The sequence below is a fragment of the Aulonocara stuartgranti genome (genome assembly GCF_965226115.1).
Source record: "Aulonocara stuartgranti genome assembly, chromosome: 11".
NCBI lineage: Eukaryota > Metazoa > Chordata > Actinopteri > Cichliformes > Cichlidae > Aulonocara > Aulonocara stuartgranti.
Window position 1 is genome coordinate 6,677,935 of NC_138947.1, and position 12,893 is coordinate 6,690,827.

General features: G+C 38.9%; 1 protein-coding gene and 1 long non-coding RNA gene across 7 annotated transcripts in view; one reads left to right on the plus strand and one right to left on the minus strand.

The window, feature by feature from the left end:
• Positions 1–12,893, minus strand: part of dgkb (diacylglycerol kinase, beta) — a 93,560-nt gene that overhangs the window by 23,938 nt on the left and 56,729 nt on the right. For all 6 annotated transcript variants that reach the window (XM_082552192.1, XM_082552195.1, XM_082552193.1 and 3 more), the window contains one exon: positions 11,598–11,662. In XM_082552192.1, coding sequence (XP_082408318.1) covers positions 11,598–11,662 — 65 coding nt within the window. The remainder of the gene's footprint in view (positions 1–11,597; positions 11,663–12,893) is intronic.
• LOC309717538 overlaps positions 1–12,893 on the plus strand; it is a 29,012-nt gene that overhangs the window by 6,919 nt on the left and 9,200 nt on the right. The window lies entirely within an intron of this gene.

Below are 12,893 nucleotides of genomic sequence, written 5' to 3' on the forward strand. Positions count from 1 at the left end.
TTTGCAGTTCTCCGAGTAGCTGCAGCACCTCTGTTGTGATTGTAGCTGCAGTGTATCAATGCAAAGTGCACTGCAGTAATAACTTTAGCGGTGTACATGTCAGATCAGCTGTAGTACGTACAGCTGGCAGGCCAAAAGAAAACAGTGGCTCAGGTTTCCAGAGTGACTGAAGTGTGGTTTATTTGCACAGACAAATCACAAAACCAAACTGAAAGAGGGAGGGAAAACACAAACTGTGTGACTAAGAGGAAAAAAGAAAAGAGCTTTAGAAAAACATTACAAGCTAAAAGGGAAAAAAAAGGGGAAAAAAGGAGAAAGCAACAAAACAGCCTGAATCTGAACAATGTTTATAAAACTGCCGCTGCTTGGTTACAAATAAAGGATGTCATAGGTGATGAGCTTCAGTGTAGCATTGCTGTCCTGAGGCCACAGCACCTTTAGATGCACTTTTGACTGGCCACACTGAACATGAAGCTCATGGTCATTGATTTTTTTTTTGCCCCCCCTCTGACACTTAATCTAACCCACAATGATCTACGACCTTATTTTCACACTAATTTCTTCTTGATCAGAGGTGATAAATATCACATTGACATAACCAACTCTTTGTGCATTGCATCAATGCACTGTTTTGTTTAACATGACACTGCCTGGAGTGCTCCAACTCCGAATGGCAGTTTGAGAAATGACCCATGGTGCAGCTTCTTGCCTTCAGAGATGTAGCAAGCAGCTTGAAAAAGGTATTCTGCTGCACTGCAATGGATTCAAGGGTGTGTGTGTGTTTTTCTTAACAAAAAACAAGTGATAAAACTGATGTATAAAATCTTGCATTGCTGTGAGTGAAATGATAAGCCAGACATCCTAAATCTCTTTGGTTAACACAGAAAATAGTTACGCAAGCAGAGCTGCGCGCTTCACCATTTCAGTGGCCACATGAATATGAAACAATAAAGCTATGTTGTTGCAGCTGTACACATGATGTGGTTCTACTCGTGTACTTAACTTATCAATGAATGCTGACAATTGTAAACTGACATAAACTTATTTTAAATGAAATTGTTGAAGCAGAAGCAATAGGTGTCCTTTTGCTAACATACGCTTCTGAGTCTATGTAGATATAGAAATATCTCTAATAGATAGATAGATAGATAGATAGATAGATAGATAGATAGATAGATAGATAGATAGATAGATAGATAGATAGATGTAAATTTTCACTTGGAATCCAAAAAACCAAATAAGTTAATAAACAAAAGCAAATTAATTGTGTGCCAAAGACAGGCCTCGCTAACACAATGTCTTTAAAATTCTCATTGTTAAATTAAACTCATGTGCACACACAGGAAGTGATGCAGGAAGTGATGCAGGAAGTGATTGCTCATCATGCATCACTTTGTCACTACCGGCTGCTGGAGTGGACTTTACGAGCACTGGTTGCTTTTGAAAGCCTCAAATATATACTATACAGCCAAAGTATTTGGCCACCTATACATTACACATACAGGAGCTGTATGGAAACCCAAGCCAAAAAGCTGCTGGTGTACAGCTGTGCTGATTGTAAAGCCAGCAGAGTCAGCAGAGCGTTCGAGGTCTGTATGCCATGGTGGTTTCAAATGCTTCCACTTACAGTTGATTAAAGAATATCAAGAAGCAATTTGTCAGATTTGCTTCATGCAGTAATATAGCACACTCAACTTCAGTGAACTCACAAATGTTTGTAAAGACAGTCTGCATGGCTAGGTCATGCTATACACCTGGGCTAATGGTATTAAAAACACCTGAATTCAAAGATTCAGAGGTGTGGCCCAGTACTTTTGTCCAGGTGTTTGTGGTTATTGGCAGTCATTTCAGTCACTTGCCTCAATGTTGAGAAAAGTTTAACTCGGAACCTGCCCATTTGGTACTACTAGCATTTTTCCCGCCGGTTGAGGATGCTGAATCTTTTTGACTTTCTATCATCTCCAGTTGCTTCATCACTGTGACTCGCTTCCTTAAAATGTATCTGTCCAGACGTCTACATGCTCCAACCCGTAAAACCCTAATTGAATCGAGATAACGTTACTTAGATGAGCAAAGTTAACAGCGGTAGTGCTTTGGGTTATGTTGTGTTCGTAGGTTGAGTTAAATATTTTATTTTGTGCATTAATAAAAAAAAAATCGTTGAGTAAATAAATGTCTATTTAACAGATGAAATAAAAGAGATTCTAGGGTTTTTATACACCTTAAATAAACTTAACACAGCAATACTGTTATTAATGATTTTATATTATTTATACGACTTCAGGCACTTTAGTAACACATTTATCTACGGTCTACACATCAGCAGCACATCAGCAGGGAGCTGTTTGTTTCAGTTAGGTGGGCATGTGATTTAGCTTAATGTATAAGTATCAATTTGAACAGGTTAAAGTTTCATCACTTAATTGTTTATTTATTTTTTTACGTTCCTAAAGGTTGCTACCTATGTGCACATTTTTGCCTGCGCGTTTGGTTCAGTTTATACCTTTTTTGCTGCGTATGGGTCTGTTTGTGCTCCCACTGAGCTGAGGACAGGGCCACAGGTGAGATCCCTCTAAATTACACACAAATGGTCATTAATTATAGATGACACTTTGGTCGCAGAAATGATTTCATCCTCAAATGAGGGCAGCCTCCGCTGAGGTCCATCATGCTTGTGTGTGTGTGTAATTGAGTGTGTGTAATAGTGCCATCACCTGTGGCACTGCTTCCAGCTCAGCAGGAAACGCATACACACCTACATGCATACACACACATTAACATGGGCTGTCTGGTGTGTGTGCGTTGGTGAATCCAGCAGCCCCATCCAGCACAACGAAGTGCTTTGATGAACATACTCATTATGCTAAAGAGTGCTTCATGCCTGGGCTTCCCTGTGCCTTCAGGAAAGGTTAACTCAGGATGGTTACACAGCACAGCAAGAACCTGTGGGCACACAGGGGCAGAGAGGCTCTGGAGGAGTGTGCTGACGGTGTTAGATGTCTCAGGACCGAAAATAGATCTGGGTAAGCAGAGCAAATATCATCGGAACATCAAGGTGCCACGACGGATGCCACATAACAAACAAACATTGCAGCCAGAGCAGTTTTCACACCGAAAGGTCCCAAATCAGATGTTTTCCCTCACTGATCTAAAATCATCTGATTAACGTGGAAAATGCTGCACAGAGACTTCATTGTTTTTATCATGTTATCATTGTTCTAGTGAAAAGCGATGCCAATGGGAAAAAACGGAATGTAAATCATATTTAACAAACAGTTATATGAATAAGAACGTTTTCACAGCAATCTTGGTTTCACCCCATGATTCAGCAATGTGAAGAACTACCTTTAGCAGCAACAACATGAAGTAATTGCTTTCTGTATTTTTTCCCATTCTTCTTTCCAACATTGCTTCAGTTCATCGAGGTTTGCAGCATTTATTTATTTCCAGCTCCCTTAAAGTCCCTCCATGGCATTTCAATTGGGTTGAGATCTGGACGTGACTGGACCATTGCAACACCTTGTTCCTTTTCTTTTTCAACCATTCTGTCACAGATTTGCTGACTCAATTTCCATCAGGCTTTAGTTTTTAGAACAGATTATCTCAAAATATGACTCTAGGATACTTTGGTATATTAAAGAGTTCATGGTCAACTCAGTGACTGCCAAGTGCACTGTGGTTGCAAAACAAGCCCAAATAACTGACAACGAGCAGGAAGTGCTTGTGCCGATATGCTGTGATAAATCTTCTGCAAACGTGGGACTGTGCATGATCACCAGAAAGCTCTACTTTGGTCTCATTCGTCGCGGAAATGTTGTGGTTTGTTCAGATGCAACTTTGCAAACCTAAGCTGCACTGCAATGTTTTTTTTTGTTAGTTTTATTCATAGAGAAGAGGCTTTCTCCCTGGCCATATTAGCCTTTCTCTAATAGTACTGTCATGAACCTTAACATTTAACACGCTGCCTGAGGGCCTGAGATGTAGCTGTCTTTTTTTCAGCATTACATGGTCTAACCCTGGGCTGAATTTTGATGAAATACCTACTCCTGGGAAGACTGCAGCATTGAGTTAACACACACCTGAAAGCTAGAGAACAACAAACTGCCATTTATCCATCCAACCATTCTCTTTTTATCCAAGTTCCTGAAAAAGAGCTTACTGAGAATTCAGAACACTTCTATTTGACAAGCCTCATCCAAACATCCACACGCACATTAATATAGAAGTTTATTTGATAACTGACATTCTGATTCCCGTTTAGTATCTTATACAGGGACACTTTAACATGCCCATTGTTAACATCCAGTTTATATGGCCATCTTTTCTTAGATGTAACCATGCTATAGCCACAATGTGTGGATTCTATATAAAATGAGGCTTGAAACAAGACTACAATAAATACATTGTTCTGTTTAGTACTGTGCATTGTTATATAGTTGTGGTAGAACAATGGTTCAAGACTATCACACCGCATGTGATTACACTGGGTTCTATTGTGCACTGTTTTTTCTGGTGTTACACATTGCAATTAAGTCTTAGAGCAGCTTATATCAATTTGGTAGGTAATTTCTACAAGAATTTGTAAGCTGTAGGGAAATTCAAATAAGTATTGTTATAAGTAAAATGCGCTAAACGCTGGAAAAATAATTACAAACTGATAACAAAGAAAACAAAAAAGCTGAGATGATTGTTTAGGAAATGTACAACTATCAAGCCAGAACATTTTTACCAATCATTTTTAAGGAAAGACAGAAAAATATTTCTTGTGACTGTTATTTTGCCTCAATTTGCTGTCACTTTATTTCATATGAGTTACATTGTGTAAAAAAATGACATTAGTGTAAACTGTACCAGGGTTGTGCCAAATCTGAGCACTGGTTAGAACATGAAAAAAGTTAACATGAAACTGTACACAAAAATCAAAGTTAATTTCTCAACTCTCTGCTTCTCCACCTCTCTTTCCTTGTTTCTCTCACCATCCATCTCTCCCCTCAGAGTTAGAGATTAGTGTATAATTACATGGGAGATCAGCAAAAAATGGGGGGAAAGGGACCAGTATATTTTAACAAGGTGGTCGAGGAGGAGTGTCATGAGGGGGAGGAGGTGGCGCGGCCCTCGTCACGGGCCGACTGATTGTCTGCTTTTAATCCTCGACCTCATTATCACCTCCAGGTCCGGCAGTGGCAGTAAATGAATCTATCTGCCGAGTGTCAAATCTTCACACCTTCACCCTGGTAATCACCCCAAGGTGCAAATACAAGAGATAGAAAGAATGAGAAAAATGGAAGGAGAGAGAGAATATGACCCCAGCATTTCATGAACAAAATCCCCTCATTTCATAATTAGTGCTGTTCATTAATTATGTTATTTCTCTGGCAATTAAAGCTGGTTAAACACGTAGTTTCTGTAAGGTCACAGCGGTGACATAAATATATAGATTTTTGTTCATAAAACACCTATTACTGCTGTCATATAAAAACAGTCACGCTTTGACATTTCTCTCTTCACACATTGTACTGATGTCTCATACGTTACTTTTTATTATATATCGTGACCTGGAAACTAAATCTAGAGCAAAGGCAAAGCATCAAAAAGGATGACAGATAAACAATGGCTACATTTTAAATATCAGTATTAAGACGACATTCTTAGGTTTGCATTGAAGTTTATTAACTGGGGATTTATAAAACTGCAGACTTTGCTTGTATTCTTAAAGTGATATCAAAAGAGAAGTACATTCATCTGTTTATCAACAGAAGTATCTAATTAACCAATAGCATGGTATAAATTCAGAGGATTTAGGCATGTAGACATGGTCAAAACAACCTGCTAAAGTTTAAACAAAGCATTAGAACGGCAAAGAAAAAAGATTCAAATGTCAATGTCAGATGGGCTAGTCTGACTATTTCAGAAACTGCTGATCAACTGGGAATTTCCCACACAACCATGTTTAGGGTTTACAGAGAATGGTCCAGAAAGAAGAAACTATGAAGTGAATGATAGTTCTCTGGGTAAAAATAACACTTTCTGATATCAGAGGTCAGAGCAAAGCTCAAATAATTTTAAACTGGTTTAAACTCAAATGCCCTCTACAGTCACCAGATATTAGTCCAATTAGGACCTTTATGATGTGACGGAATGGGAGATTCCCATCACAGGGTGTGTAGCTGACAAATTTACAGCTTCTATGTGATACTATCATGTCAATATGGACCTAAATCTCTAAGAAGGTTTCTAGCACCTTGTCGAATCTTTGCTGTGAAGAATTAAAGCAAAACAAGGGGGTTAAAATGAAATGAGTAGAAAGGACAATAAATAATTTTTTAGGATAAGATAACCTTTATTAGTCCCACACATGGTAAATTTGTTAATTTGTTGTCTTATTTTAGTGACAATTAGGAACTCCTTTAATTTAAGAATCACGAAAATTATAATTATACTATAAAAAATGTAGCATGCATATTAATCACCGAAAAAGGAATATTTCAATTTTATTTAAACATCATCTGTTAAGAGTTAATCAGTTATAACAGAAATAAAAACCATATGTTGCATCGTCTCAGCTCTAAAGATCGTGTGCACCTTGTGTGTATATTTTATATGAGACCCAACAAAAAAAAAAAAAAGAAGAAAATTGGATCTTTCTGAACTTATTTCGTAGTAACAATGCTTCCATTTTCTTTTTATTGAAATATTGCTTACAAGGTATATTCACTTTACTTTTTTATTTTAAAGCAAACTGTAAGTATCATTACATAGCTCTGTATAGTGACAAATGTTTAAGTGAAACCTTAAAGTGAATTAATATATTAAATCAGTTTCATGATTTTTGAATACTGTTAAAAACATTGTACTTGCTCAGTCTTCTTTAATTCGCTTTGCACCAACGCCTACTTAATAACAGTGGAATGAAATCTTCCCCTCAAGACATGCAACCCTTTGCTTCAGTTGTCATAGAAGTTCCTGAAAAAGAGCTTCCAGCTGCAGGAAAATGACTCAGTGATAAGTTGCAATATACTTCCAATGGACATAAGCCCTTTGGACAAATCTAACAAAATCTATGCTACCTTGAAAAACTATAATCATGCATTATTGAATTGGCAAGGATAGTGTGTAATAGAGAGATCCTAAACTCATTCCCCTGTGTGAATTATTAATTGAATTCAAATAACAGACAGAATAATTTTCTTAAAATATCTCAATCATTTTTCACTAGGACTTAAGATGGGGTAAAACAACAGTGATGCAGTCTGTATGCCTAAAATGTAGACGCACAATGTGATGGAGTGTGATAAACAGGAAAATAATTTACCAGCATCTGCAAAGGATGTGGCACCATGTTGGAGTGGATGATGACCACATAACACCCTCTTTGTTTAATGAGGAAATTCAGAGTTGATATAGTCCTTTCTTGCTTGCTGGCTCTTTTCCAACATGTTGCCACATCTGTCGTAATCATTGTCAGCATTGACTAACAGGCCCGTGTTTATTTGAAACCCCCTTCACTTCCGCTTGGACCATTTCACTGGCTTATCTGCATGTTCGTGCAGCAGAAGAATAGCTGGCTAAATGTTGTACTAAGGCCAGAGTAAAATATGATAATGAGTACAAATGGGATTATTAGGAGGCTGTGTGTCATCAGTCTGACTGATCCATGATGTCAAACTAGCCAAGCAAATTCAATTAGGCCTGCAATTACTCCCTGGCGCTAGTGGAGATGTATTGGAGATGTTAAATATTGATGGAAACATAGATGCCACATTTTTTCATCTCCAAAGGTGAACGCATCTCCTCAAGGTAATCACAAATGCTAAACATGTAGCCTGTCCATTCATCCTGCTGAGAAGAAACATGTTGTGCTGTCATAAAAAGGGTCAAACAGAGGTTCTGCAAATGCACTGCAGGTTTATTTAGACTGTGAAAAATGCATGATTTGATTTCTCTGAGATTTTCTTTTTATGTTTTATGAACTTGAGATTTATTTACGTTGAGCTTGTTGGTAGAAATGATCTATCATAATGTCCTTCTTTTTTGTACCAACATATATAAGAAATATAAGAATAAAGGTGGAGGAGTTTGTAGTTAGACATGGGTGGTAGATGAAAAAAATTTGAACCTTGCAATGTCACATAATAGCTTTTATTCCAAGAAAGAAATAAACAAGATACTAGATAATAGAATAGAATAGAATAGAATAGAATAGAATTCAACTTTATTGTCATTGCACATGCACAGGTACAGGGCAACGAAATGCAGTTTGCATCCATCCAGAAGTGCTTTAGTGATATAGATATATTACAATATATATTAGCAATAATATAGATATGTGAGTATATTACAGAAATGGGTCTATTATGGTATGTTATAATGTACACGGTATGAAGTATGTTGTGAATATTCTATAACTATAAGTATGTACAGGCTGTAGTGAGTACAAGCTATGTACAGGATATGAACAGGATATAAATATGAAAAAACTATACAGAATATGAAATAAATAACTTTACAGAATCTGGGATATACAGCTATACAGAAATGGGAACTATGCAAGTTGTAAACAGTTGTAGGATTAAAGATTATCGAATGTACAGAATGATTATTTACAGAGCTATACAGTAGTGCAGTTAAGATAAGTGAGATATGTGGATAATTTCTACAGAGGCTATATAAAGTGCTAGTGGTTGTGAGTGGTGGTTCAGTCCATGTTATTATTGTGTTTGAGGGTACAGTTGTCCATTGTGGGTGTGTGTATGTTCAGTCCATGAGTTTAACGTGGGTCAGATGTCAGGAGGCAGAGTTCAGGAGTCTGACAGCTGTGGGGAAGAAGCTGTTCCGGTACCTGGTGGTCTTAGTCCGGAGGCTCCTGTGGCGCCTCCCAGAGGGCAGGAGGGTGAAGAGTCCATGTGATGGGTGACTGGGGTCTTTGATGATTTTCCCAGCCCTTTTCAGACACCGCTTCCTGTAGATGTCTTTTATGGCAGGAAGTGGTGCTCCGGCGATGCGCTGGGCAGTTTTCACGACCCTCTGCAACGCCTTCCGGTCCGAGGCAGAGCAGTTCCCGTACCAGACTGTTATACAGTTGGTCAGGATGCTCTCGATGGTGCAGCGATAGAAGTTCACCAGGATGTCTGAGGACAGGTGGTTCTTCCTCAGAGTCCTCAAGAAGAAGAGGCGCTGGTGAGCCTTCTTGACCAGCTTGGAGCAGTTGGTCGTCCAGGTGAGATCCTCGGAGATGTGGACTCCCAGGAACTTGAAGCTGCTCACACGCTCCACAGCCGTCCCCTTAATGTGGATGGGTCGATGTGGGTCAGCATTCCTCCTGTAGTCCACGATGAGCTCCTTGGTCTTCTCGGTGTTAAGCAGCAGGTTGTTTCTGTCGCACCACTCAGCCAGACGATCCACCTCCTCCCTGTAGGCGGCCTCATCGTTGTCACTGATGAGGCCAATCACCGTGGTGTCATCTGCAAACTTAATGATGGTGTTGGAACCACCAGCAGGTCTGCAGTCGTGGGTGAAGAGGGAGTAGAGGAAAGGGCTCATCACACAGCCTTGTGGTACACCGGTGTTCATTGTGATGGTAGATGAGCAGCGGTTATCCAGCCGGACATGTTGGGGGCGGTTGGTCAGGAAGTCCAGTAACCATTTGCAGATGAGGGAACTGATACCCAGGTCTGTCAGTTTCCTGATGAGTTGTGAGGGGTGGATTGTATTGAATGCTGAACTGAAGTCTATAAACAGCATTCTGGCGTAGGTGTTGTTGTTGTCCAGGTGTGAGAGGACAGAGTGCATTGCGATGGAGACTGCATCCTCTGTGCTCCTGTTCCGGCGGTATGCGAATTGGTGGGGGTCCAGGGTGGGGGGGAGACAGGATTTGAAGTGTGCTAGGACCAGTCGCTCTAAGCACTTAGTGATGATGGGGGTGAGTGCTACTGGGCGGTAATCATTGAGGCAAGATGGGTTGGAGTTTTTGGGTATCGGGACGATGGAGGTGGATTTGAAGCAGGCCGGTACCACAGCGTGGGCCAAGGACAGATTGAATATGTCTGTGAGCACTCCTGCAAGCTCCCCAGAACACGCTCTGATCACAAACCCTGTACTTTTGCAATCACTGCCACACTCATTAAATGATGGTGTACCATCCAAAAATAGGCAGGGGGTCCAATACAAGTTATAAGTGAGACAGATTTTTCCTTGATTCCCTTCACTAGCAAATTACAATGCTACAGATCAACAATACTGTGCAAACGTCTTAAGTCACCTTTCCTTTCTTGATATTTAAAAGGAAAGTGTGAAATGGGTGTAGCAATTTGGTATGAAAACCTTGATTCTTCACTGTCTGAACTCTCTAACACAAATTTTCTTGTAATTTCTTAAAGCAGCCTTCAGGAACAATTTTCCAGGCTTCTTGAAGGACATTCAACTGTCTTCTTTGGATGTCAGCTGCTTTTTATTCCATTTTGTCAAGATGACCCCACATGGCGTGCGCTCTGGGGAGGCCAGTCCATGACCGATGATGCTTTTTTGTGTGATTTGGGGATTACTGTCATGCAACAATAGGTGGATCAATTGAAAGGATAGATGTATATCTCAGGTCTTGTGGTCCTGACTTTCAGATACTGTTCCTGCACTGTGGATAGTTTTTACCCTTGAAATTTGCCATTTCCATTTCCTTCTAGTTGAGGACACTACTGGGGGACACCACATGCCAAGATATATATCTCAGCATGTCCATGCTTTAGTTTTCAGGTAGTAACTCTCTCGGAATCACCCCATTGGTGCAATAATTATGCCTAATATTATGTCAAACTGTTTTATCTTAGCTTAAGAAATGGGAACAAGGACCGCAAAGTGTGTAAAGATACAATTTAAAGAGTTGCTTCTTTGTTAAGCTGTCTTTCAGAGGGTGCTAGTTTTCATTTTGCAGAAAAAAGGTGTCAGACACAATCAGCCAATGTCCAAAAAACAAACAAACAAAAAACAAAACAAATGAACAAACAAACAAACAAACAAAAAACCCTTTCCTAAAAACAAAAACCCTAAAAACCTTTTAAAGACCTTTAGAAAGACTAGAGAACTATTGCTATTTAATAAATTACAAGACAATCTAGCACATAGTGAAACAGGAGGAGCACAGTGAGGCCATGAAACTTCCGTAGTGCTAGGATTGTATGGACAAGTTAGTGAAGAGAGTGCTAGGTAAACCCAAACCAGACAATAGATCTCTACCATTAGTAACGTCCAAAACAAACTGTATGTATTAACTGCAGTCAATATTTTCAAAAAAACAATGCAACAAAAGGATGTTTCAAACAATGCCTGTTTGGGTACATCTACAAAATAGTGGTCCAGCTGAAAAACTGGGGAACCACTCATCAATATGTTTGTTAAGAGATATTGATTTTAAGCAGGGCCCCTCTTTGAGGATTTTGCATGTTAAGTTGATTGGTGATTTGAATTTAACCATAGATGTGGATGTGACGGGGAATGGTTGTCTGTCTCTTCGGGTGAGCCCTGCCATTTACTGGTCCAGGATGTGCAATGCCTCTCGCCCAATGGCAATAGCTCCAATGGCCCAAAAGAACAAAACAGAAACATACCTGCTGTTAAACTTCTCAGGGTGCTTCTCTCTCATAACATGGAAACGATGTGCGATTGAGGCATCCTGAAAGAGACAATAAAATTGTATGTTTTATTGAAGCAAGTTGGTGTAATAGTTTAACAACAGATCATAAGTGAATTACAGTCTTGCAACCTCTAGTTTTGGACACTTTAGTGTATGGAACTCTAGGTAAAAAAATTAATTAATTAATAAATAAGCTCTTCTCTACAACAAAGTATTAGGACCTCATTAAGAAAAAAATGTATTTATCATTTTTAGGTTAAAGTCAAAATTCTGAGAATAAAATCAAAAATCTATTTTGAGAAAAAAGTCGAAAGGTGGAGCTTACAGTTGTTCTTTCAAGACAAACTGCCAGTTTTAGTAAGAAGGAAGGAAATGATTTCCCTTTTAGCACATAAACACAGTGCGGTGATAAAGTGTAAGGACTTTGAAAAGATGGTGCAGAAAGCTGCAAATGGTCAGATGGAAAAAAACCACACAAAGTTGGACAACTCTGGATGGTTACACCCTCGTGCAATAAAGAGGATGTATGTTGTATCACAAAACGGCAGATCAATTTGTTTGACTAAATCATCCACACAAGGCATTTTGTAGAGGGTACAGTCTTGAAAAAACAACTGTAATCACCACATTTCAAGTTTTTTCTCTTTAATATATTTTTTTAATGTGGCCCTAATAATCCTTTGTACTCATGTCATTACAACAATTAATAGCATGCAAAATTTTATTACGTTAAAGTTTAAATTTATGTCAGCTGATATTTACTCCACACTTCTCAAACATTGCAGGCACATCTTGGATGTCCATGGTGTTTATCGCTATAAGATTACAGGAGCTGTAGTACGCAGAAGGTTGCTAAGCTTTGGATGAAGTTGACAGAGACCCTGATGAAAACATGCTGCTTCCATACGGGCTAATTAATTAAACACATACTGCTCCTAACCACCCTACAGGAAGCTGCTGAAACCTCAGCAACCAAGTTGTTTTCTTTCTCTGTATGTACCTCACCACTCGTCTCTCTGCAGTTCAGATTTTCTCCAATCTACTTCTAAACCTAAATACCCATAATCACTCATCATTCTCTCACATGACAAAGGTTTTTGTTGATTAATAACAATAACATTTTGAATATTGCACAGTTTTTCATAAAACCACAATGCAGTCAAAGGTACTTTTAAATAAACGATTTAAATGTATATGAAGTGTTTCATTTTAGTTTACCTGTAATCTCATTTTTGAAATGGAAAAAAAAGACTACTGCCTACTAATAAAT